The following is a 27,545-nucleotide window of genomic DNA, read 5'->3' as shown; positions in this document are numbered from 1 at the left end:
AAATAATGTCTTAAACTTCAATAGTGCAAAGACAACTACATTTTCAATTTTCTCCGGTAACTTGACAGATAAGAAATAATAAAGATTGGAGCGATTTTTAAGAAAAAAGTTATCAGGTTTCGTTATTTTCACGCGCACGCCAAAGAATAGCGTTATTTCAAACGAGCGCGCGTTTTTAAAAAAAAATATTTCAATCACAATTTTTATCGTTGTTGCCGTAGAAAACCACTCCCAAGAAGCTCGCCGTGATTGCCACATGTATAAAGATGTTTCGTGACCGTTTGGCCACCCTCGGAAACATTTAGGAAACATGTTTTCCCAATGTTTCCGGCAACATGTGTCCTCGTTTGGCCCGTACCCAGGATTTTTCTTGAGGGGGGGGGGGGGGGGGGGGGCTATGGTGCGAAATCCGAAAAAGTGTGGGGGGGGGGGGGGGGGGAGGGAAATCTCTAATACAAATCTAACCACCTCCGAAAGAACAAAAAATGGATTTTTTTATGCCTTTGCAGTATCTCCAAGGACGTTTATTGTCTTATTCGGCTACTACCAGAGTGATCTGGCTTATGCTTTATAGTTTTGCCTACAGCGAATTAACCAAACGTTTTTTGTTGCAAAATAGAGCAGAAATCAAAAAGAGTAATAACCACATGTAATCAAACTATGTTTTTTTCAAATCCCTTTTCGTCTTTTAATGTTTCCGCCAATAACATGACAATGTTCATTTTTCCCCTTTACATTTCACTATCCCAATATTTACGGAAAGGAAACTGACTTTATCAAAGGCAAAGGCATATATATCCACTCGTTCTGTATAAAATTCTTGCTGTATCTTTGAAATCTTTAAAATGATCTTATTCAGAGGAGTAAAATATAGGTGAAATTTTGAAAAGGAATTACATTTGATGTAAAACCAGAGAATTATTGCACGTAGACGTATGGGCCTAAGGATGGTTAAAACTTTTGTTTATGGGATGTTTCTGTTCTGTTTGGAACCACGGTTAAAACATTTCGTGTATATTTTTGAACTGTCGTTCCTGAGCTCACAAAACGTGAAGTTTAATCATAATACTATTAATATTTGCAAATTCTGCTACTAAACCACAAAAATACACAAATGTTTCGCCCGGGGCACTTTAGTTACTTCTTTTGGGTAAGCCCCACTCTTGTAGGTGCGCGTTGGTAGTTTTGAATATGGGTCCTTGGTGTCCCTAGACCATTCTGTCGTCAGCTGTTGCAAGAAGAGTAGCTGCTGATGCCGCTAGAAGAACTGCAACGACCGTTAGAGCCTGGGGAATGGAGAATGGAGGGAAACTAGTGATTAATACGACCGTTCGACCCTGAGGAATGGAGAATGGAGGGAAACTAGTGATTAATACGACGAATCTACTAAGCATATCATAAAATACGGTGAGACCCCGAAGAATGGAAGTTACCTAGTTGTTAATTCGTTACTTCTTTTTAACATATATTATAACCGCTACTTGACCAGGAAGAATAGAGAAACCTAGTAATCAGCTCAATACTTCTCTCCGAAACAAAACACAAATACTGCTAGACCCTGAATAGTAGAGAAAACTACTTGAATATTCCATACCTGTGCTGTTAGAGGGTACTTGTGGTAATGGTCCTTGACCGTAACGCGAAGGACCCCTAGCGCGCATGGCAGGTAGGACTCGTTCCCATTTCTCGTGGTATCACGGCAGCTGCGAACAGCAAATAAAGCAGTGTTTTATGATATTTTAGAAATAAATAATACCGTAACTCCTTATAAGAAACGTACCTTCTATATATAGTGGCGTACCTTCTATATATGGTGGCGTACCTTCTATATATGGTGGCGTACCATCTATATATGGTGGCGTACCTTTTATATATGGTGGCGTACCTTTTATATATGGTGGCGTACCTTTTATATATGGTAGCTTACCTTCTATATATGGTGGCGTACCTTCTATATATGGTGGCGTACCTTCTATATATGGTGGCGTACCTTCTATATATAGTGGCGTACCTTCTATATATGGTGGCGTACCTTCTATATATGGTAGCTTACCTTCTATATATGGTGGCGTACCTTTTATATATGGTGGCGTACCTTTTATATATGGTGGCGTACCTTTTATATATGGTGGCGTACCTTCTATATATGGTGGCGTACCTTCTTTATATGGTAGCTTACCTTCTATATATGGTGGCGTACCTTCTATATATAGTGGCGTACCCTATATATATGGTGGCGTACCTTCTATATATGGTAGCTTACCTTCTATATATGGTGGCGTACCTTCTATATATGGTGGCGTACCTTCTATATATGGTGGCGTACCATCTATATATGGTGGCGTACCTTCTATATATGGCGGCGTACCTTCTATATATGGTGGCGTACCATCTATATATGATGGCGTACAATCTATATATGAGGGCGTACAATCTATATATGGTGGCGTACCTTCTATATATGGTAGCTTACCTTCTATATATGGTGGCGTACCATCCATATATGGTGGCGTACCTTCTATATATGGTGGCGTACCATCTATATATGGTGGCGTACCATCTATATATGGTGGCGTACCATCTATATATGGTGGCGTACCATCTATATATGGTGGCGTACCTTCTATATTTGGTGGCGTACCTTCTATATATGGCGGCGTACATTTTATATATGGTGGCGTACCTTCTATATATGGCGGCGTACCTTCTATATATGGTGGCGTACCTTCTATATATGGTGGAGTACCTTCTATATATGGTGGCGTACCTTCTATATATGGTGGCGTACCTTCTATATATGGTGGCGTACCATCCATATATGGTGGCGTACCTTCTATATATGATGGCGTACCATCCATATATGGTGGCGTACCATCCATATATGGTGGCGTACCTTCTATATATGGTGGCGTACCTTCTATATATGGTGGCGTACCTTCTATATATGGTGGCGTACCATCTATATATGTTGGCGTACCTTCTATATATGGTGGCGTACCTTCTATATATGGTAGCTTACCTTCTATATATGGTGGCGTACCATCTATATATGGTGGCGTACCTTCTATATATGGTGGCGTACCTTCTATATAGGGTGGCGTACCATCTATATATGGTAGCTTACCTTCTATATTTGGTGGCGTACCATCTATATATGGTGGCGTACCTTCTATATATGGTGGCGTACCTTCTATATATGGTGGCGTACCATCTATATATGGTGGCGTACCTTCTATATATGGTGGCGTACCATCTATATATGGTGGTGTACCTTCTACATATGGTGGCGTACCTTCTATATATGGTGGCGTACCTTCTATATATGGTGGCGTACCTTCTATATATGGTGGCGTACCTTCTTTATATGGTGGCGTACCATCTATATATGGTGGTGTACCTTCTATATATGGTGGCGTACCATCTATATATGGTAGCTTACCTTCTATATCTGGTGGCGTACCATCTATATATGGTGGCGTACCTTCTATATATGGTGGCGTACCTTCTATATATGGTGGCGTACCATTTATATATGGTGGCGTACCTTCTATATATGGCGGCGGCGAAGGTCAAGTTTCCAGTCTGCGCATGCGCATGGCGGACATCGGTCCAGTGGATGGTGTGTGGTAGAGTGTAGTTGTACTCCACCATGTACGCCAGGTTGTACAGGGCCTAAAGAGGATTTTAATATTCAAATATAAATAATGGTTATCCCCCGGGTTGAAAAGATCATACGGAAGTCTGATATCAGATGTCCTGTCATACGGGACATGACGGACAAGAATACGGGACATGACGTTTTAAATCAGCTCATTTCACATTAAAAGTAATATCAAATAAAAAAATAGAATGCGACGTTTGAGCTTTTCATCCCTGCGCTCATAAGCGCAAGGATGTCCAAGGAAAAATCTTAAAAAATCTGGGGATGTACATACGCTATATTTGTGTTTTGAAAACGAAAAGTCAGTGCGGAATACGAGGATACGATGGCCATAGTCAGAAATTGTGTTTACTTTGTATTCAAACTGCGTATATACCTATTTCAAAAAACGTTGCGGAACGGCAAATGGCGATTGGCAAATGGCAGTTCTAGGACCGAAATAAACCATGGGTCTCATTAAATTTCTACTAAATGCTGAAGAATATGGATAAATCAAACAATTATCCATTAAAGATCATCAAAGTATGTCTCTGACATTGCTAGACTTTATTTAACACCTTTAATTTTACGAATGATTAGTACCCAGAAGCACAGTTCGGGCCTAGAACTGCCATTTACTATTTGCCATTACCCATTTGCACTGACAACCTTTTTTGAAATAGGTGCATGGAAGGCTTTTCCGTCATTTTGTCACACGGATCAAGATCAGCTACTTTGTGTCCCAAAATATTTTCAAACATTATGTGTCCAGCTTACTGGAGGGCGACTTACATGGGCGTGGCCATCCTTAGCAGCGGCCTTGGCGTACATAGTAGCGGCGGCAGTGGTGTTAGTTGGTACACTTGTGCCGTACCAGTAGTTATCTCCAACTTTCATCATTGCTAGGTTAAAACATACGAAGATGAGTGCGAAATGGACTAGGGTTAAACACACGAGGGGTGAGTGCAGAATGGACTAGGTAAAACACACGAGGGGTGAGTGAAGAATGGACTAGGGTAAAACACACGAGGGGTGAGTGCAGAATGGACTAGAAGGGTAAAACACACGAGGGGTGAGTGCAGAATAAACTAGAAGGGTAAAACACACGAGGGGTGAGTGCAGAATGGACTAGGTAAAACACACGAGGGGTGAGTGAAGAATGGACTAGGGTAAAACACACGAGGGGTGAGTGCGAAATGGACTAGGGTTAAACACACGAGAGGTGAGTGCAGAATGGACTAGAAGGGTAAACACACGAGAGGTGAGTGCAGAATGGACTAGGGTAAAACACACAAGAGGTAAGTGCAGAATGGACTAGAAGGGTAAAACACACGAGGGGTGAGTGCAGAATGGACTAGAAGGGTAAAACACACGAGGGGTGAGTGCAGAATGGACTAGGGTAAAACACACGAGGGGTGAGTGCAGAATGGACTAGGGTAAAACACACGAGGGGTCAGTGCAGAATGGACTAGGGTAAAGCACATGAGGGGCGAGTGCAGAATGGACTAGAAGTGTAAACACACGAGAGGTGAGTGCAGAATGGACTAGAAGGGTAAACACACGAGAGGTGAGTGCAGAATGGACTAGAAGGGTAAAACACACGAGGGGTGAGTGCAGAATGAACTAGAAGGGTAAACACACATAAGAGGTGAGTGCAGAATGGACTAGAAGGGTAAAACACACGAGAGGTGAGTGCAGAATGGACTAGAAGGGTAAACACACGAGAGGTGAGTGCAGAATGGACTAGAAGGGTAAAACACACGAGAGGTGAGTGCAGAATGGACTAGAAGGGTAAACACACATAAGAGGTGAGTGCAGAATGGACTAGAAGGGTAAAACACACGAGGGGTGAGTGCAGAATGGACTAGAAGGGTAAACACACGAAGGGGCGAGTGCAGAATGGACTAGGGTAAAACACACGAGGGGTGAGTGCAGAATGGACTAGGGTAAAACACACGAGGGGTGAGTGCAGAATGGACTAGAAGGGTAAAACACACGAGGGGTGAGTGCAGAATGGACTAGAAGGGTAAAACACACGAGGGGTGAGTGCAGAATGGACTAGGTAAAAACACACGAGAGGTGAGTGCAGAATGGACTAGAAGGGTAAAGCACACGAGGGGTGAGTGCAGAATGGACTAGGGTAAAACACACGAGAGGTGAGTGCAGAATGGACTAGGGTAAAACACACAAGAGGTAAGTGCAGAATGGACTAGAAGGGGAAAACACACGAGGGGTGAGTGCAGAATGGACTAGAAGGGTAAACACACATAAGAGGTGAGTGCAGAATGGACTAGAAGGGTAAAACACACGAAGGGGCGAGTGCAGAATGGACTAGGGTAAAACACACGAAGGGTGAGTGCAGAATGGACTAAAAGGGTAAACACACGAAGGGGCGAGTGCAGAATGGACTAGGGTAAAACACACGAGGGGTGAGTGCAGAATGGACTAGGGTAAAACACACGAGGGGTGAGTGCAGAATGGACTAGAAGGGTAAAACACACGAGGGGTGAGTGCAGAATGGACTAGGGTAAAACACACGAGGGGTGAGTGCAGAATGGACTAGGGTAAAACACACGAGGGGTCAGTGCAGAATGGACTAGGGTAAAGCACATGAGGGGCGAGTGCAGAATGGACTAGAAGGGTTAAACACACGAGAGGTGAGTGCAGAATGGACTAGAAGTGTAAACACACGAGGGGTGAGTGCAGAATGGACTAGAAGGGTAAAACACACGAGGGGTCAGTGCAGAATGGACTAGGGTAAAGCACATGAGGGGCGAGTGCAGAATGGACTAGAAGGGTTAAACACACGAGAGGTGAGTGCAGAATGGACTAGAAGTGTAAACACACGAAGGGGCGAGTGCAGAATGGACTAGGGTAAAACACACGAGGGGTGAGTGCAGAATGGACTAGGGTAAAGCACATGAGGGGCGAGTGCAGAATGGACTAGAAGGGTTAAACACACGAGGGGTGAGTGCAGAATGGACTAGAAGGGTAAAACACACGAGGGGTGAGTGCAGAATGGACTAGGGTAAAACACACGAGGGGTGAGTGCAGAATGGACTAGGGTAAAACACACGAGGGGTCAGTGCAGAATGGACTAGGGTAAAGCACATGAGGGGCGAGTGCAGAATGGACTAGAAGGGTTAAACACACGAGAGGTGAGTGCAGAATGGACTAGAAGTGTAAACACACGAGGGGTGAGTGCAGAATGGACTAGAAGGGTAAAACACACGAGGGGTCAGTGCAGAATGGACTAGGGTAAACAGACAAGAGGTGAGTGCAGAATGGACTAGAAGGGTAAACACACATAAGAGGTGAGTGCAGAATGGACTAGAAGGGTAAAACACACGAAGGGGCGAGTGCAGAATGGACACTCTCAGGGTATTTAAGCTAAGGGTGGGTATGGTACTCACAGTGTACCCATCCAAGCTCAGCAGACGAGTTATAGTACCGCCACCTGCAATCCACTGTGCTCAAATTTACCAGATCCTACAATAACACAACACAAACTGTCACACAAGATGCCTCAAGAATGACAGGCTTCTACCGATGACGAGAACCTGCATTATAAGGACATTTTTTATAAAGATCCAAATAAAGATATGATAAAAGACACTTGTTACTATCTATAGCCACTTCATTGTTCTCTACTTACACCATATGGTTTCTACTAGTACCATGACTTACTGGATTTTCTTCGCATAGAAGCGCAGTGTTGTACTGAGGTACATCCATTCCGGTCTCCCCAGCCAGAAGAAAGAACACCAAAGTCTTGTACCTAAAAACAAAAGCTCTTGATATAAGCGTTAGCGTTTTTTTTCAGGGACAGATGCGTTTTTTTTTCAAGATGGGGAGGGCATCATCACGAAGGGCGGATCCGCTGGAAAAAGGGGTTGGATGTTAAAACCTTGATGCTTACTGGCTATCTTGGGCTATACTAAACACTGTTTTTTTACTCTACCAATTTTCGTATTGATGACAGATTTCGTTAGCCAGGGTATAGTAACTAATTTGGTGATATCCTTCAAATAAGATGTAAGAGGAGTTCAAAAAGGAGTAAACCCTGACAAAAACGAGAAATGGTAAACAAGATTTAATACAGATGTCAATTACCAATTTCCTACGTAGTATGCGTCCAGGGCTCTTCGGAGCAGCCAGCCGAGTTCCGGGTTCTGCTCGGCTAGGAATCGGAGATACACGACCGAGTTTCCGCAATGACGTCGTAGATATGTTCCAACGCGAAGCTCCTCGCCCACCAATACGCATGCGCTAGGGTGACCCTTATCAGCTGCTGACCGGAAGTACCGGAACGCAAGTTTCTAGTAATATTAGATTTTGTAGCTTAGTAAACGAACAAACAAGAACTGGTGACCGAAGGAGGTGAGAGCAAAGCATATTGTAAGATGAATTACTATGTAAAAAATAATGCATACTTTATGGACCTAACTGTTACTGTACTTGAATTGGCCATTTGCAGCTTGGGTCACCTAACTTTCTATGGATACTTGAGCCGTTTTTTTAACACAAAAAGCGAAAAATTTGTTTAAGAAAAAGGATGATTCTTTTTTGGCTGACAAACAAGCTGGTAATTAATAAATATAGATGTTTCTGTTGCCTCCCACATGTAATTCCGAGAGTCCCGGCTGAGTCCAACAGTCATTCCTTACCTTATCTTGGGGTTGCCCTTCTAACCATCCGTTGTCATAGGCAACGCCGAGATTGTATAGCCCGTCTCGGTCTCCTTTCTTAGCGGCGCGCATGAAATAAATAGCGGCACCGCTGAGGTTAGATCGCATGTTCACTTCATAGAAACCCAGAGCGTTCAAGGCCGGACCAAAATCCTTGTCTGCGGCTTTCTTGATGAGTTCCACGGCTTCCGTGACGTTTTTCTTGGTCCCATGACCCTAAGGCAGAAAAAATATCAAATCAAAACAAACCAACCATAGCGTATTACCTCAACCACACAAATGTATTTAATAACATGCTAGAGTATGAAGGGCTGTCTTTTTCAGTTCTTCAGGCGCCTCTCGGGCATGGATAAAAAATTAAAAAAAAAATTTCCAAGCCATTTCTGGGTAACGGCCCAATAAATAGCAAATACTTCAACCACGGCTACGTTATAATATCATGATATCATCTATCATGATGACATTACCACATTCACACCACACAAAAGAAATGACGTCATAAGAATAAAGGATAACATCACCAGATACGGACATAAGTATGACGTAAAATGACGTCACATAACAAGCATGGTTGACAAAAATGGTTGACATACACACCTTGAGCTTGGAGATGCCGAGGTTGAACTGTCCCTCGGGGTTACCCTGCTCTGCGCTCATCTGGTACAGCTTGGCGGCCTCCTCGAGGTCACGCGTGAACCCACGCTTGCCGTAATAGTGCATGTCCGCCATAATACTCTGGACGACAATCATAAACAGGAATTCTCAGTAACAAACCTTTTGTGTACTCGAGGGTCGTGTGTCAACTCGCGTGATGTGTGTCAACTCGCTCGCAACGCGTAAGATCGCGCACCCTGTGTCAACTCGCGCACTGTGTGTCAACTCACGCGCTGTGTGTCAACTCGCGTACCGTGTGTCAACTCGTTCACCTTGTGTCAACTCGCGCATCGTGTGTCGAATTGTGCACCGTGTGTCGAATTGCGAATCGTTTGTAAACTCGCGCGCCGTGTGTAAATTTGCCCGTTTGTCAGTTCACCGGTCGTGTTGTCAAATTGCGCATCGTGTGTCAACTCGCACGCCGTGTGTCAACTCGCGCGCCGTATGTAAATTCGCCCGTATGTAAATTTGGCTGTTTGGCAGCTCACCGGTCGTATTCAACTCGCATGTTGCGTTTCACCGCGCGCGCCGTGTTTCAAATCGCGCGCCACGTATCAACCCGCGCGTCATTGGCGTAAACTGCACTTATTGATGGGGTGCATCTATGCCGAGAATATTACGACCATCCGCTGACCTGAGCCTCTGACAAGCCTTGCTGTGCCTGATGGGATAGCCACTGGAACAGATCGGACTTAACTCCGCGGTGATTGGCTAACTCTTCCGAGTCGTCGAGTCGCACGGCCTCTGAATGGGTCTGGTAAAGAGAGAGCATGTAACAAAGTGATAAACTTTAAGTTTCTCCTTATGTAGCCTTGCATGCGTTTTATATAAATAGAATTTTGCCTATCGTTAGAAAATACCTTATAGCAGTAGGGAGAATTACTCACGTGGACTGTCTGGTGTTCCTGTAGGACCTTGTCGGTGGTGACGGCGGCCATCTTGTAGTAGCCTAAAGCGTATTGAAAGATAAATAACGAACTACAAGAACTTAGAACCCAAATACGTCGGTGACGGCGGCCATCTTGTAGTAGCCTAAAGCGTATTGAAAGATAAATAACGAACTACAAGAACGTAGAACCCAAATACGTCGCATGATCAAGTGTTCATGATTGAACAAAAAATGTGCATTTTTATTTCAATATTGTTTTGAATATGATCTGAGAGTCGATTTCTTATCTACATCACAAAATGTTTAGTTCCAGAAAATATCCATACTCCCCTATTGAGGGGGTCATACCTCCCCCACCCCTCTGGAATTTCCAATCCCCTCAATGGGGGGGGGGGGGGGGGGTATGGATATTTTCTGGAACTACACAATAAAGTATTCTACGTTACTGCTGCTTAAAAGTTAGCCATTGGCCCCACGATGGCAACTGTGATAACTTGTTAACCTCCCCCCTTAACTCCTCCCTCCCTCCCTCCCTCCCTCCCTCCCTCCCTCCCTCCCTCCCTCCCTCCCTCCCTCCCTCCCTCCCTCCCTCCCTCCCTCCCTCCCTCCCTCCCTCCCTCCCTCCCTCCCTCCCTCCCTCCCTCCCTCCCTCCCTCCCTCCCTCCCTCCCTCCCTCCCTCCCTCCCTCCCTCCCTCCCTCCCTCCCTCCCTCCCTCCCTCCCTCCCTCCCTCCCTCCCTCCCTCCCTCCCTCCCTCTTTCTCTTACCAGCTGCTATATCACAATCCTCGGGAATTCCGTCTTGTCCAATCAGATAGCGGTACGCTAGCGACATCTGGGAAAGGGCGTGGCTATCGCGAGCGGAAACCAGTAACTGTAACCAGGCCTGCAAGCCAGGAATCTTCTTAATTTAAAACTTCAAATTTGCCATACACTAGCTTGTCTAAACTAATATATCTGAACCAAAGCTTGAGTTTTAGGGTCGTTTTATTTTAGGCATTTGTTACTTCTGCCACTATTCAACTAAAAAAAAATACTGCTCTAACTACCGAGAACATAAAGTTGGTTTTTCTCACTATTATCAGATTATCATGTTTATTAGGTCCAGTGTAAATAACAGAAACCAAGCAAGACACCAACGTTACCTTTTGAACATTTCGAGTCACGCCAAGCCCGGTCACGTGAATAACTGATGACGTGTAAAAAGCCTGTGCATTACCAAGGCAACCAGACACTCTGAGAAGACGTAACGCCCACATTACACTGTCAACTGATTTCGTCTGCAAGAGGGAAAGATTAGTGAACACGTAAAACATGTGTCACAATCTCATCAGCATTTTAATTTCAAGGCAAATGATGTCGAAATAATCTTTTTTTTCTTTTGATTAAATTTCCGCCGAACAAAGCTACTAATTTTCTGTGAAATTGCTTACTCTTTGCTATTTAAATGTTTGAGTATAACGTACGGCCTGCGCTAAAACCTTTTGGTTAGTTAGGTTATATAGGTTATATACCAAAGCCTTAGCAGCGAGTCGGTAGAGTTGGACAGTATATGTAAGATATGTACCAATAGCAGCGAGTCGGTAGAGTTGGAGAATATATATAAGAAATACGTACCAAAGCCTTAGCAGCGAGTCGGTAGATTTGGACAGTATATAAGAAATACGTACCAAAGCCTTAGCAGCGAGTCGATAGAGTTGGAGAGTATGTAAAAGGTACGTACCAAAGTCTTAGCAGCGAGTCGGTAGAGTTAGACAGTATATAAAAAAAAACGCGTACAAAAGCCTTAGCAGCGGGCCGGTAGAGTTGGAGTATATAAGAGGTACGTACCAAAGCCTTAGCAGCGAGACGGTAGAGTTGGAGAGTATATAAGAGGTACGTACAAAAGCCTTAGCAGCGGGCCGGTAGAGTTGGAGAGTATATAAGAGGTACGTACCAAAGCCTTAGCAGCGAGACGGTAGAGTTGTTCACCTACTGCAGACATATTGGTGAGAGTAGTATTGTGCAGCAGATGTGTTAGAACCTGGTCCACCTCGGGCGTCTCCCCGGATAGTGTGACGTCACACTGATGACGTACGCGGGCGGGTCTTGTAAGAGACTGCCAGTCATCCAAGGCTTGGTGCGCAGGGCAGGCTCCTAGAGGTAGAGAGACGTAGGGGTGACATTTTTTTTCTTATCTTCTTACCAGCATGGCTCTCATCAAACTATGGCTACATAGACGGGATTTGCAAAAAAGCCTGAGATTTGGCTGTTCTTCACCCTTCGAAAAGCCAGAGTGTCAAACTGAGATATGAAGCGAGGAATCGCAGTAATGACTATGATATGTTTTGGATAATGCTAGTTAAAACTCTTTGTCGAAATTCTCTTGGGAAAGAGGGAAAAATATTTCAAATCTTTGAAGGGCGGTAGAGCATAAAATGTTGGACTTCATTTTTTTCCCAAGAACTGATTTGTGATGTAAGCAAGGAGGGTAGCTATAGATATTTTTCTTAGATCTTGCAGCACACATTCAGAAATATCAAAAACAAATATCAACAACTGATAACTACTACACATAGGTTTAACAGATATATTTCAAAGGCTTTTAACTTTTTAAAGTCTTAAGGCGAATGTTTGTATTTTCTTTACATTAACGGAATAGTTTATCACTGATAAAAACGATGGTTCTCACGACATTTTACACATAATTAAAACGCGTGACTAATTGTTTTTCAGCTACTTGATAACCAAGAGCGCGTGACTGAGAATGCGTTGCCGAGACTGCTTAGCTAAGACGGAGCGCAAAGAAGTACGCCCCCACCCACCCACCCACCCACTGGGTCAAAAAGAATTGTATCTATGCCTGCGCACCCTCTCTCCCACAAAACTCCGAGCCTACATGCCCCTGTTCAAGCATATGATTTCAGCTTTTCATATAGAACCTTCCAAGACGTGAAAATAACATGGAACTCAAATTTGCAAAGCATTGATTGAGATTGAAGGGATTGATCGCGCTTGATCGCCTTTGTTATGATTTCTTATATTCAGAGAATGTATTCTTCTGGGTCTGCTTGTCTCCTTTCTTTTAAAACCTCTGTCTAAAAACACTTCAAATGCATAACTGACGTAGGAATAGCCCTTATAAATACGCTGGCGTTTGTCTAGATGTGGTCAGCATTCGACAACACAAGGTATATTTCCTGGTGTCGCTGCCACAAGGCAGAAGGCTTTCTGAGTCGACTGACAGGAGACACTGGGGTCAGCGAAAGGTCCATGACGTAATTTCTCGTCAATGGTGAGGAGGTGCTTATTTTCTATGAGGTAATCCTAGCTACCACTACTAGAAATCCGAAGGCTTTCTGGGCCGACATACAGGGGACACTAAAGTCAGCGACAAGTCCATGACGTAACTGCCTTTCTCGTTAATGGTGATGAGGTGCTCATTCTTGGTGACGTAATCCCCAGCACGCAGCCACTCATGGTCCGTCGGCGACCACCCGACATTTAGAACCCCCCATACGCTATACGCCCAGGGGAACTTTGGCTTACGGCAAATTATCGTATACCCGAGTTTTGTACCCCGCCGGTAGAATGACGCGTCCACCGTCGCCTTCCCGTGAACGTGTTCGGGTTCCAAAGCATCCCGTAACTCCACGCGCAAGGTGGACCCTTGGGGGAGGGAGAGGGGATTTTTGTCTGGCGGGAAAAAGACGTATCCTGCTATGATAATCATCGAACGAAAATGCGATCGAAGGTCGTTGAGCTCTTTGGGCATTTTCCACGTTGGATTCCCCGGGGTTCCATCCTTGGACTTCCAGTAGCTGAGCTCCTTCTCTATAGCTGTAGGGGAGGGGACGGTGGGGGGACTCGTCTTAGATGCCTTTTTTGTGTAGGGTAACACGGGAGAGCTTGGCTCCAATGCGTCGTACAGCGCGCCAGCAAAATGCTCGGTATATATCTCGTTGCTTGTCACTTTGGACACAGTGTCGAAATCAAAGTCGGTTGTTTTTTGGGGGGACACCAGTGCATAATTCTGATTCTCGTCAGGGATTCTGCCTCCTTTTAAGCTACTCCCAAGTTTAACAGTATGCGTGGATTGGGTTTTCTTCGTTGATGGCGCAAGTGGGAAATTAGCATTCTCGTCAGAGCTTGCTTTCCTATTGTCCTGAAACAAGTTCTGAGACTGGACGCTATTTGTTTTAAAGTTGGCGTTCTCATCAGTTTTAAAGCTGGCGTTCTCATCAGTTTTAAAGCTGGCGTTCTCATCAGTTTTAAAGTTGGCGTTCTCATCAGTTTTAAAGCTGGCGTTCTCATCAAAGCCTGATTCTTTGTTACCTCTCAGCTGAAACATGCATTGATACTGCATTTTCTTTGTTTGTGACATTAATGGATAGTTCGCGTTCTCATCAGAACTAGACTTTCTACTGCCTCTCAGCTTCAAATCAAACCAGGCCTGGATATCTCTAACGGTCTCTTTACTGCTGCGGCGGTTACCTGAGCGTCGCAACATGTAACTCCAATAGGCATCGTCCATCGACGAAGACAGACTTCTTTGCTTGCCGACTAGTCTTTCTTGCCCCGAGTTCGACGCGAAGTTTTTATCCGAGCGGTTCGTCTCGTAACTCCGAGAGAAGTCGACCATTGTCGAAGAGAGACTCCTGTGCTTGCCGCCAAGTTTTTCTCGCTCAGGTTTCGACGCGAAGTTTGTATCCGAGCGGTTCGTCTCGTAACTCCGAGAGAAGTCGACCATTGTCGAAGAGAGACTCCTGTGCTTGCCGCCAAGTTTTTCTCCGCCCGAGTCCGACCCGAGGTTTGTTTTCTTTAGCACCTGTAGATCCGTCAGCAACGGTGCATTGTGCGAATCACTCCGAGTCGGCGCCGAAGTCTTTCGTGGCGTCTTCGCTAGGCTGAATGGGCTTTCTCCGAGTTTTGTCGATTCAGGGGCGCTGGTGTACCTGATGCGCGGAAAAATAGAGAAATGCACTTCCTCCATCTTTCTTTCTTTTCCTACCTTTCTTTCTTGACTTTTTGTATCCTCGTTCGGAGAGTGTGTTTCTTTGCTGCTGCGTCGGTTATCCGAGCGACTCGTCTCGGAACTCCGAGAGCAATCGGTAATCGTCGAAGACAGACTCCTCTGCCTGCCGCCAAGTTTTTCTCGGCCTGATTCCGACCCGAGGTTTGTTTTCTTTAGCACCTGCAGTTCCGTCAGCAACGGTGGATTGTGCGAATCACTCCGAGTCGGCGCCGAAGTCTTTCGTGGCGTCTTCGCTAGGCTGAATGGGCTTTCTCCGAGTTTTGTCAATTCAGTGGCGCTGGTGTACGTGCTCCGATGGGAAATTGAGAAATGCGCTTCCTCCATCTTCTTTGATCACTTCCTTACTTCCCTTCCTTGACTTTTTCACAAGATGATATTACCTAAGTCAATATTCCCAAGACTTCTGCAGACTCGACTTCGCAGTGAGGCAATTACTAGTCTCTTACTAAATAAGAAATCGAGAGACCGCTGACAGCGATAAATATACCTTCCAAGGCGCTAATTATTATGTTATTTTCTTCTCAACAATTTTCACGATATAACCAGTGTGGCTCCACTCAAAGTCAGGAATGTCAAATGCGCTGACCAACAGTTTCTCTGTGTCGAATGTGAGAGCGAGGAGCCGTTGACGAGGTAATAAAAGCATCTCAAAGTGCAGATCCTTGACTTTTCGTTCAACAACCAGGTGTTTTCAAAGTTTCATATCACTTAACTTTTCAAAGAAACCAGCGAAGCTCAACAGGTGTAATAAACTTGCGGTTTGAATCGAACAAGACAACATAAGACCGAAGGTGAGAGCGTTCATACTCCCATCGGCGAGCTTTCTAGTTCGAAAATGCAAATGAGCGCGACTATATTTGCGAGACTGGCAGCCCTAAACACTTCACAGAGAGTCGATTAATATTGAGTAGCTCTTTAGACAAATGTCGCCCAAAAACGTCCAGATCTGACCCGTTGCTATCATTTGTTTCCAAGGAAACAAGAAATACACGTCAACCTTAGCCTAGCATGTTTTCAACAAGTTTGGATTGGAGTTTTGAAGATGATGGCTCTCTATTTCAAGACGTGGTAGAGCGGAAATGTTGCTGTAATCGACGATGATTGATAACAGTTTAGGAACGGTTGGTGCGGAGCATGCAAAACACGCGATGATATTGCACGCTTCACGCTCCACGGAGCCAAAACACGCGATGATATTGCACGCTTCACGCTCCACGGAGCCAAAACACGCGATCCCATAGTACGCCCATGTAAGCAAAGGTATAGCACAGGAAGCCCGAGGTCGGACACGGGGAGAGCACAAGGAGCCCATTCTCCACGCGCTTGCACTGACACAGGAAGCCCAAGACCCAGCATGAATAAAAATATAAGGAGCCCATTCCGAGAAACCATGAAAAGTAAAACGAGAGAAAACGAGCGAAAAACAAATAAAAAATACTTCAAAGAGTAGCAATGTATTGTTACGCACCAACCAAAGATCCCTCCTTCATTTGTCGCTCACGAATTAGCTCCTCCCACCTGACTGTCAGCCTCGCATTCACAGCTGAGCAGTGAGCGAAGTGGTCTTGTAGGTCTGATGGTTAGAAATAAAGTTCTATGATCTCTACGTATTTATAAAACTGCTATTCCAACCTCAAACGAGTAGGAAAGCTCTCCTTTCAATAATAACCTTTTTTGAGAGCAGTTGCCAGTTCAACAGTTCTATGAAATGACAATTTTGACACCGACCAGTGTTTTAGTAATTTGTAACGTACTGTACATATTTTTTTAAATGTAAACTAATCACGCTATCTTTCTTTAAGAAACTGCCATTTCATTTGTCATTTGCACTGACAGCATCCTTTATTATGGATGTAACTTATGGACAAGAACAGCAAAGAATGCCACAATATCATCCCCATCTTTTTCTTTGTGAACTAAAAGACGCATCTAAACAAATACACTTTGTGAACTAAAAGACGCATCTAAACAAATACACTTTGTGAACTAAAAGACGCATCTAAACAAATACACTTTGTGAACTAAAAGACGCATCTAAACAAATACACTTTGTGAACTAAAAGACGCATCTAAACAAATACACTTTGTGAACTAAAAGACGCATCTAAACAAATACACTTTGTGAACTAAAAGACGCATCTAAACAAATACACTTTGTGAACTAAAAGACGCATCTAAACAAATACACTTTGTGAACTAAAAGACGCATCTAAACAAATACACTTTCCAAGTGTCATGGGCTTACCGAGGGAAAACATTGAATGGTCTGTTGGAGGAAGCGGAATCTAAAAACATATGGAAAACAATAATTTCATTTCAATTAGAAAAAGAAACAAAAAACAGAAGGGACCACAATAAACTAATCGGAGTGACATAGAACAAATATGAGAAATCTTACCTCCTCTATGGGCACAGCTCTCAGCCGGTAGATTGTGGTGGGTCCAATGAAACCTTTGAATGATGTAAAGGCGGTATTGCCACCAATCACCCAGTGGCCATCAGTGTCATCATACTGGAAAGAGCCTCGGGGAAAACTATTTTAAGAAAAATGAGAGGTTTGCCAACTAGACCATTCACCCCATCTGTGTTATCACCTACACACCCCTGCCCACTACTGTGTTATCACCTACACACCCCTGCCCACTACTGTGTTATCACCTACACACCCCTGCCCCCTATGTGTTACCACCTACACACCCCTGCCCACTACTGTGTTATCACCTACACACCCCTGCCCACTACTGTGTTATCACCTACACACCCCTGCCCCCTACTGTGTTATCACCTACACACCCCTGCCCACTACTGTGTTATCACCTACACACCCCTGCCCACTACTGTGTTATCACCTACACACCCCTGCCCCCTACTGTGTTATCACATACACACCTACACACCCCTGCCCTCTACTGTGTTATCACCTACACACCCCTGCCCCCTACTGTGTTATCACCTACACACCCCTGCCCCCTACTGTGTTATCACCTACACACCCCTGCCCACTACTGTGTTATCACCTACACACCCCTGCCCACTACTGTGTTATCACCTACACACCCCTGCCCACTACTGTGTTATCACCTACACACCCCTGCCCACTACTGTGTTATCACCTACACACCCCTGCCCCCTATGTGTTATCACCTACACACCCCTGCCCACTACTGTGTTATCACCTACACACCCCTGCCCACTACTGTGTTATCACCTACACACCCCTGCCCACTACTGTGTTACCACCTACACACCCCTGCCCACTACTGTGTTATCACCTACACACCCCTGCCCACTACTGTGTTATCACCTACACACCCCTGCCCCCTACTGTGTTATCACATACACACCTACACACCCCTGCCCTCTACTGTGTTATCACCTACACACCCCTGCCCCCTACTGTGTTATCACCTACACACCCCTGCCCCCTACTGTGTTATCACCTACACACCCCTGCCCACTACTGTGTTATCACCTACACACCCCTGCCCACTACTGTGTTATCACCTACACACCCCTGCCCTCTATGTGTTACCACCTACACACCCCTGCCCACTACTGTGTTATCACCTACACACCCCTGCCCACTACTGTGTTATCACCTACACACCCCTGCCCACTACTGTGTTATCACCTACACACCCCTGCCCCCTACTGTGTTATCACCTACACACCCCTGCCCACTACTGTGTTATCACCTACACACCCCTGCCCACTACTGTGTTATCACCTACACACCCCTGCCCCCTATGTGTTACCACCTACACACCCCTGCCCACTACTGTGTTATCACCTACACACCCCTGCCCACTACTGTGTTATCACCTACACACCCCTGCCCACTACTGTGTTATCACCTACACACCCCTGCCCACTACTGCGTTATCACCTACACACCCCTGCCCCCTACTGTGTTATCACCTACACACCCCTGCCCACTACTGTGTTATCACCTACACACCCCTGCCCACTACTGTGTTATCACCTACACACCCCTGCCCCCTATGTGTTACCACCTACACACCCCTGCCCACTACTGTGTTATCACCTACACACCCCTGCCCACTACTGTGTTATCACCTACACACCCCTGCCCACTACTGTGTTATCACCTACACACCCCTGCCCACTACTGTGTTATCACCTACACACCCCTGCCCACTACTGTGTTATCACCTACACACCCCTGCCCCCTACTGTGTTATCACCTACACACCCCTGCCCACTACTGTGTTATCACCTACACACCCCTGCCCACTACTGTGTTATCACCTACACACCCCTGATCTCTATGTGTTATCACCTACACACCCCTGCCCACTACTGTGTTATCACCTACACACCCCTGCCCACTACTGTGTTATCACCTACACACCCCTGCCCCCTATGTGTTACCACCTACACACCCCTGCCCACTACTGTGTTATCACCTACACACCCCTGCCCACTACTGTGTTATCACCTACACACCCCTGCCCACTACTGTGTTATCACCTACACACCCCTGCCCACTACTGTGTTATCACCTACACACCCCTGCCCCCTACTGTGTTATCACCTACACACCCCTGCCCACTACTGTGTTATCACCTACACACCCCTGCCCACTACTGTGTTACCACCTACACACCCCTGCCCACTACTGTGTTATCACCTACACACCCCTGCCCACTACTGTGTTATCACCTACACACCCCTGCCCACTACTGTGTTATCACCTACACACCCCTGCCCCCTATGTGTTATCACCTACACACCCCTGCCCACTACTGTGTTATCACCTACACACCCCTGCCCACTACTGTGTTATCACCTACACACCCCTGCCCACTACTGTGTTATCACCTACACACCCCTGCCCCCTACTGTGTTATCACCTACACACCCCTGCCCACTACTGTGTTATCACCTACACACCCCTGCCCACTACTGTGTTATCACCTACACACCCCTGCCCCCTATGTGTTACCACCTACACACCCCTGCCCACTACTGTGTTATCACCTACACACCCCTGCCCACTACTGTGTTATCACCTACACACCCCTGCCCACTACTGTGTTATCACCTACACACCCCTGCCCCCTACTGTGTTATCACCTACACACCCCTGCCCACTACTGTGTTATCACCTACACACCCCTGCCCACTACTGTGTTATCACCTACACACCCCTGCCCCCTACTGTGTTATCACCTACACACCCCTGCCCACTACTGTGTTATCACCTACACACCCCTGCCCACTACTGTGTTATCACCTACACACCCCTGCCCACTACTGTGTTATCACCTACACACCCCTGCCCCCTATGTGTTATCACCTACACACCCCTGCCCACTACTGTGTTATCACCTACACACCCCTGCCCACTACTGTGTTATCACCTACACACCCCTGCCCCCTATGTGTTATCACCTACACACCCCTGCCCACTACTGTGTTATCACCTACACACCCCTGCCCCCTATGTGTTATCACCTACACACCCCTGCCCACTACTGTGTTATCACCTACACACCCCTGCCCACTACTGTGTTATCACCTACACACCCCTGCCCACTACTGTGTTATCACCTACACACCCCTGCCCACTACTGTGTTACCACCTACACACCCCTGCCCACTACTGTGTTATCACCTACACACCCCTGCCCACTACTGTGTTATCACCTACACACCCCTGCCCACTACTGTGTTACCACCTACACACCCCTGCCCACTACTGTGTTATCACCTACACACCCCTGCCCACTACTGTGTTATCACCTACACACCCCTGCCCACTACTGTGTTATCACCTACACACCCCTGCCCACTACTGTGTTATCACCTACACACCCCTGCCCACTACTGTGTTATCACCTACACACCCCTGCCCACTACTGTGTTATCACCTACACACCCCTGCCCCCTACTGTGTTATCATCTACACACCCCTGCCCACTACTGTGTTATCACCTACACACCCCTGCCCCCTACTGTGTTATCACCTACACACCCCTGCCCACTACTGTGTTATCACCTACACACCCCTGCCCTCTATGTGTTATCACCTACACACCCCTGCCCACTACTGTGTTATCACCTACACACCCCTGCCCACTACTGTGTTATCATCTACACACCCCTGCCCACTACTGTGTTATCACCTACACACCCCTGCCCCCTACTGTGTTATCACCTACACACCCCTGCCCACTACTGTGTTATCACCTACACACCCCTGCCCTCTATGTGTTATCACCTACACACCCCTGCCCACTACTGTGTTATCACCTACACACCCCTGCCCACTACTGTGTTATCACCTACACACCCCTGCCCCCTACTGTGTTATCATCTACACACCCCTGCCCACTACTGTGTTATCACCTACACACCCCTGCCCCCTACTGTGTTATCACCTACACACCCCTGCCCACTACTGTGTTATCACCTACACACCCCTGCCCTCTATGTGTTATCACCTACACACCCCTGCCCACTACTGTGTTATCACCTACACACCCCTGCCCACTACTGTGTTATCACCTACACACCCCTGCCCACTACTGTGTTACCACCTACACACCCCTACCCTCTATGTGTTATCACCTACACACCCCTGCCCTCTATGTGTTATCACCTACACACCCCTGCCCACTACTGTGTTATCACCTACACACCCCTGCCCACTACTGTGTTATCACCTACACACCCCTGCCCCCTATGTGTTACCACCTACACACCCCTGCCCTCTATGTGTTATCACCTACACACCCCTGCCCTCTATGTGTTATCACCTACACACCCCTGCCCACTACTGTGTTATCACCTACACACCCCTGCCCACTACTGTGTTACCACCTACACACCCCTGCCCACTACTGTGTTACCACCTACACACCCCTGCCCCCTACTGTGTTATCATCTACACACCCCTGCCCACTACTGTGTTACCACCTACACACCCCTGTCTACTACTGTGTTATCACCTACACACCCCTGCCCACTACTGTGTTACCACCTACACACCCCTGCCCCCTATGTGTTACCACCTACACACCCCTGCCCTCTATGTGTTATCACCTACACACCCCTGCCCACTACTGTGTTATCACCTACACACCCCTGCCCTCTATGTGTTATCACCTACACACCCCTGCCCACTACTGTGTTATCACCTACACACCCCTGCCCACTACTGTGTTATCACCTACACACCCCTGCCCCCTACTGTGTTATCACTTACACACCCCTGCCCACTACTGTGTTACCACCTACACACCCCTGCCCCCTACTGTGTTATCACCTACACACCCCTGCCCCCTATGTGTTATCACCTACACACCCCTGCCTTCTGTGTTATCACCTACACACCCCTGTCCCCTACTGTGTTATCACCTACACACCCCTGCCCACTACTGTGTTATCACCTACACACCCCTGCCCACTACTCTGTTATCACCTACACACCCCTGCCCACTACTGTGTTACCACCTACACACCCCTGCCCCCTATGTGTTACCACCTACACACCCCTGCCCTCTATGTGTTATCACCTACACACCCCTGCCCACTACTGTGTTATCACCTACACACCCCTGCCCACTACTGTGTTATCACCTACACACCCCTGCCCACTACTGTGTTACCACCTACACACCCCTGCCCCCTATGTGTTACCACCTACACACCCCTGCCCTCTATGTGTTACCACCTACACACCCCTGCCCACTACTGTGTTATCACCTACACACCCCTGCCCTCTATGTGTTATCACCTACACACCCCTGCCCACTACTGTGTTATCACCTACACACCCCTGCCCACTACTGTGTTATCACCTACACACCCCTGCCCCCTACTGTGTTATCACTTACACACCCCTGCCCACTACTTGTTATCACCTACCGCCCTCCCTTCAGGATACCCTTTGCCTGAGGGTAAGGTCCTACGGGGTTATCACAGATCATATCACTTACTGTCCTTCCCCTGTATCATGTTAAAACCTGCATATCCTCAGGTAAAGGTCCTACAGGGTCAGCATGTGCACCTTGTCTGTCATATGTATACAGTCGATTGACAAAAGGTTGTTGTTGTCACTGAAGTGCCTAGCTGCATATATTAGCCACTGCATAACTTCAGACTTAGATGGGGTAGCAGTGGCTGATATTTGCAGCTAGGATTCCCCAGATGGTGAGTTTCTATTGCATCATAACCACTTACTTGATCCTTCCTCTAATAGTGTTTATACCTATACACACCTTCAAAAGTCGTAATGAACTAGTCTCCCCACCCCTCTCCTGGCATATTTACACCTCCACCACCCTCCAATGAGGAATAGCTTCTACTTACTAAGGATGAAAGGTCGCATCTCCCAACTCAAAATTTTCACCATATCTTGTGTTGACATGTACGCGTGTATTATTAACAGTGACAACAATGTTCACCCAAGTGTTCCATGCTATGGTGGCATGGGTGAGGAAGGCAAACGGGGTGCTGTCTTTGTAATGAACTTGCACATGCAACTGACCTGAGAAAGATTTAAGAATATATGGTCACTATTTAATTAATGAGGCAAGGCGATGTTTTTGTGTTTGGTTGATGCTTGGGTTTACAATGCGTATAATTTCTGTATTCACAATATGCTCGGGATGGTTGCTGGGACAGTTTGTGAGGTTTTAAAGAAGATGAGTTCATGTCCATAGAGTATAAATAACAATTGAAGAGTGCTACCAATGCTTCTAATCACACAATTGCCAGGTGACTGGCAGCCAGGCTGAGAGCCATTATAAAATAAATCATAAAGTACATACCTGATGAAAGGAAAGAGATCACAGGGGTCAGAAAGTGTTTATTTCTGTGGTGTAGGATACTGCATAGGGTACTTGAACACATGTCAGTGACATACACCCATGTGGAGATGGTGAACCTGGGGTAAAGGAAAATAAAACTTGGAAATGGTGGTTCTAGTGATCATTAGAGTTGGAGCAGACACCCTCCATTAAGTAGGCACCTAATGAGTGGCCACCCTTTAATAAGGGGCCCAAATTGGATTCTTTTAATTAACGAGTAACAGAGGGTGATGGCATTGTCTGGTAAACGAGTTAGAGAGAGTGATGGTGTTGTCTGATTAACGTGTTACAGAGGGAGATGGTGTTGTCTGATTAACGAGTTAGTGTTATCTGATGCTTTTGTAGGTTGAGATGGTAATAAGGCTACAGGGCAGTAGCAGGGGGTGGGGCACTGGGGATACGTGCACTCCAATATTCTTAAAAATTATAAGAAAATTACCAGTAGGGGCTAGCTGTGCCCTCCAATGTTCTCAATGTCTCTGAATTGTGCCCTCCCTCCCCAATAATTTGATGCTTGATATGGCTATGGGGTATAATGGTCCAAGATTATCACCTTGGTTTGCTGAGTTTATGCGCTTTAGTCAGCTCCATATCTGGCCAGTAGAGGTTTGGAAGAAATCTGATAAAGGAGATGGTTCAGAAAATAAGTACACCAAAGGAAAAAAGACTTTATCATTCACTATAATGACCATACTTGACAAAGCCTTCCTCTTTTCCAGTTACGGCAACAGGAAATTCTAAAAATGTTTTCACGTCTGAAAAGTAAATATAATAGGTAAGATTACTCATAATAAAATTGTGCCCATAAAAAGATATGATAGGGTATAGTTATTTGTGGAATACCTTTCATCCTTATCAAAAATATATATATGTTATTTACCAGCTGGGAGGTCTGTATCTAAAATACCATGACCAGGGTCCTGAAAATACTGACCGAGGCCAAAGGCTGAGGTCACTGTATTTCCCGATACGGACCGACCCTTAGCTGGTAAATAACATATTTATTTTTTTTCCTCAATTGAATTTCCAACGTTGTTTACCTTATGGGCTTACGGTTGCACGAGGCAAGGTTTCGCTTCTGACTTTCGTCGATGTTCGTGAAGATTTTGTTCACTCATGGTCATTCAATAAACTCCATTTTGTATTTCCACACAATACTTTAAATCCTCCAGAAATACAGAACCTCCAAAGAAGACATTCGCTGAGTTTGGCGAACAATTTTGTAAAATAAATTAGCCCAGATTGATACGTCGTTCTCAACTCGAATTAATTGTACAAATGTCTTCTTTAGCTGTACATCCTCCACAGACAATAAAATATATTCACTAAAGAACATCTCTTGAATGTGGATACGTTAAGCTGGTTATGCAGGTAAATTCCTAGAGTGATTTGTCGTTTTTCTTCGTATGAAGAGATGATTTGCTGCCTTTTTTTATCCCAAATAAACTTCCAGCAAACTTGAAATTGTCGCACACGTTGCAAAATCATTATGGCAGGAAGTTGTCAAAACACAGTGAGTTTGAAGCTGATTTTTCGTAATGTCAATAACCTAGATAAAATGACTAATAAAATGCCGTTTTAGTGTGGAGATCTATAACATCGGGAGTAAAAATCCAGTTTTCGATTGGCATTTTACAAATCAACCCACCATTTCCAGCTTTGGAGGTGAGCGGGCCAGTATCGTGGGGTCCGGATCGTAGGATACCTGACCTCACGAGAGCCAATCAGAGCGCGCAATTTGATGGATACTGGACCCCAAAAAAAATAAATGGTTATACCTTATACCTGCTTCATGTTTACAGAAGTGAGCAAAAATTTTGAAACCTGCCTCCCAGGAAAACAAAGTTTTCTACACCCCTGAAAAATCCAAGGCACACAAAAACCAAAAATATACTTAAATTTTCAAATTCGATCAAGCTCCCACAAAATATGGAAGAGTCCCCTTGACACTTACCATTTAATGGACCACACTTTAATATGCTTCTATTCTTTATATAGTTCCAGTACCACTGATAACAGTGACCAGACTTTTGTGGTCTTTCCCATGGTGGCACAACTTTTATTTCTGCCGTTTCTCTGGCAAATGTTCTAGTCATCTGTCCAGGCTCCAGTGACCAAGGGTCTGAATCATGCATAGCCACAACAACCCTGGCACTATTAGTGTGCAAGTCAGTCCTAATATTTATAGCAGAGTTATCACCAAATACTAATGAATCACGCAATGTCACGTGAACAATTCTGGTTTGTATATCTTTAGTTGACATCGGAATAATAAAGTTATAACGCAATTCCTTTCTTTCGTAGTCTAATAATCCATAAGATAAAAGTTCTAGAGTGATTACTCTTATGTCCGTGCAGCGAAATGCGATGGTAATGTCGAAGTTCTTGCTGACGTAGACGGGAACTTGGACTATTTCCACAAAGTCTTCAACAACTTGTTCTTTGTGGGAATTTTCAAGTGCTTCTTCAACAACTTGTTCTGTGGGGGGATTTGCGAGTGCTTCTTCAAAAACTGTTGGCATTGGTTCTTCAATTTCTTGCGGATTCGTCGAGGCTGTACACAGAAGCAAGAGAATAACACAGCGACATAAACACCAACTGCAGGTAGCCGCCATCTTTGCTATCACGTTAGTATCTCTAGGGCAACTTTGAATGCTTGGAAAATATTTGAATTAAAACTGGCAACTTCTCTATGGAATATTTGCAAAAACTGCTACCCCATTTATGTGGAATTATTTTCCCTTTGAGTTCGGGCCCATGGCTCAACTCTGCATGCTTTTTTATGCATGATTGATGCATGGTTTTTACCGTACAATTTCGTGTTTTGGTGATTAGCGTTTCTCCCAGGCGTTACAAACCTGGGTACGGCTAGAAATAAAACACAGGAATACCGTAGAATATAATCTGCTAAACGCGCGAGGGTTGCACCCGATTGCACCGTGCTGGTTTCCTCCTGGTTTCGTGGTTTTATGTATTTCCACCGGGCTTTAGCAATGATACGTTGTCTGTGACCAAAAGGTATTGCGATTTGTTGTTTTATTATAAAGAGTTTTTAATTTGTTAATTCAAAATGGTATTGGTAACGGACATAGTTCAGCTAAACTTCGGGATACGCCACATAACTTTGTTCTATAAATTTTCGATATGAAGTCATTTGTGGCAGGGTATTTACCAGGCGCGTACACAGGGGGGGGGGGTGGGTGGGTGTGCAGGGTGCGCGCGCACCCCCCCCCCCCCCCCTTGGCGGTCAAAAAGTGGGTCATTTCTTATTAAGGAATCTTCAAATACTATGCTTTTTGCATATGACACATGAAAGCCCCCCCCCCCCCCACACCCCCAAGACTCAATGGGGCATCCCACTAAAGCTCACAGCTCGAACAGGACACCGAGTGGTTTAAAAAATGTAGAATTGTCCTAGTATCTAAAGTACTGGCCCATTACTTCTCTAAATTCGCTGTTTGTTGTCGAAAATGTGAAAATGTGTACCAGGCCAATGCAAAGATCGTCTAGCCTCCCTAACTTTTGCTTTCACACAACAAAACCACGGTATCACACGACTCGGCGCAATCCGGAAAGGGGCGAGTGGAGGGTTGAATTATTTTTCACAATAAGTAATCTAGGAAACCAAACATCTCTTGCATCATAATCCATAAATTGCAATACAAGGTAATGTGGAAGTCTACAAGGTAGTGTAAAAGTAGATTGTTGACATCAGCACACCCAGGATCTTCATTTCAGCGATGATCAGATTCTCACGGGACCTAACAATCAAAACCACCGAGGCACAGCCCGTCATCGCTGTGGAAGCAGCTATAGGTCAATTCG

The 27,545-nt window shown here is 45.6% G+C and overlaps 2 protein-coding genes across 2 annotated transcripts; both read right to left on the bottom strand.

Annotated features, from left to right (window-relative positions):
• Positions 1-663: 663 nt before the first annotated feature.
• LOC116616866 (protein sel-1 homolog 3) lies at positions 664-26,571 on the bottom strand. The gene is made up of 22 exons (XM_048732690.1): positions 25,675-26,571; positions 24,415-24,475; positions 24,274-24,339; positions 23,682-23,797; positions 23,221-23,398; positions 17,282-17,417; positions 17,129-17,168; positions 16,352-16,456; positions 11,806-12,005; positions 11,015-11,149; positions 10,638-10,755; positions 9,870-9,931; positions 9,617-9,736; positions 8,926-9,063; positions 8,308-8,544; positions 7,754-7,959; positions 7,328-7,418; positions 7,054-7,129; positions 4,433-4,542; positions 3,545-3,672; positions 1,595-1,703; positions 664-1,286 (listed from the first exon to the last, which is right to left on the bottom strand). Exons 1-22 carry the CDS (start codon positions 26,333-26,335, stop codon positions 1,209-1,211), a joined length of 3,171 nt encoding a protein of 1,056 aa, XP_048588647.1. The 5' UTR covers positions 26,336-26,571; the 3' UTR covers positions 664-1,208.
• LOC125572302 lies at positions 12,057-16,317 on the bottom strand. The gene is made up of 2 exons (XM_048732691.1): positions 14,165-16,317; positions 12,057-14,068 (listed from the first exon to the last, which is right to left on the bottom strand). Exons 1-2 carry the CDS (start codon positions 15,205-15,207, stop codon positions 13,189-13,191), a joined length of 1,923 nt encoding a protein of 640 aa, XP_048588648.1. The 5' UTR covers positions 15,208-16,317; the 3' UTR covers positions 12,057-13,188.
• Positions 26,572-27,545: the final 974 nt, after the last annotated feature.

The sequence above is a fragment of the Nematostella vectensis genome, chromosome 9 (assembly GCF_932526225.1).
Source record: "Nematostella vectensis chromosome 9, jaNemVect1.1, whole genome shotgun sequence".
NCBI classification, from domain to species: Eukaryota; Metazoa; Cnidaria; class Anthozoa; order Actiniaria; family Edwardsiidae; genus Nematostella; species Nematostella vectensis.
Note: the sequence above shows the minus strand (reverse complement) of the source record. Positions and strands in the feature narration are given on the sequence as shown.

Bases quoted from the DNA above. Each gene is read 5' to 3' on its own strand.
- LOC125572302 (XM_048732691.1), bottom strand. From the start codon at position 15,207: ATGGAGGAAGCGCATTTCTCAATTTCCCATCGGAGCACGTACACCAGC. The intron at 14,069-14,164 runs TGATGAGAACGC...CAGCTTTAAAAC, and splicing joins GGTAACAAAGAATCAGGCTT to TGATGAGAACGCCAACTTTA.
- LOC116616866 (XM_048732690.1), bottom strand. From the start codon at position 26,335: ATGGCGGCTACCTGCAGTTGGTGTTTATGTCGCTGTGTTATTCTCTTG. The intron at 24,340-24,414 runs GTATGGTCATTA...CTCCTTTATCAG, and splicing joins AAAGAGGAAGGCTTTGTCAA to ATTTCTTCCAAACCTCTACT. The intron at 9,932-10,637 runs GTAAGAGAAAGA...AATACGCTTTAG, and splicing joins GGATTGTGATATAGCAGCTG to GCTACTACAAGATGGCCGCC.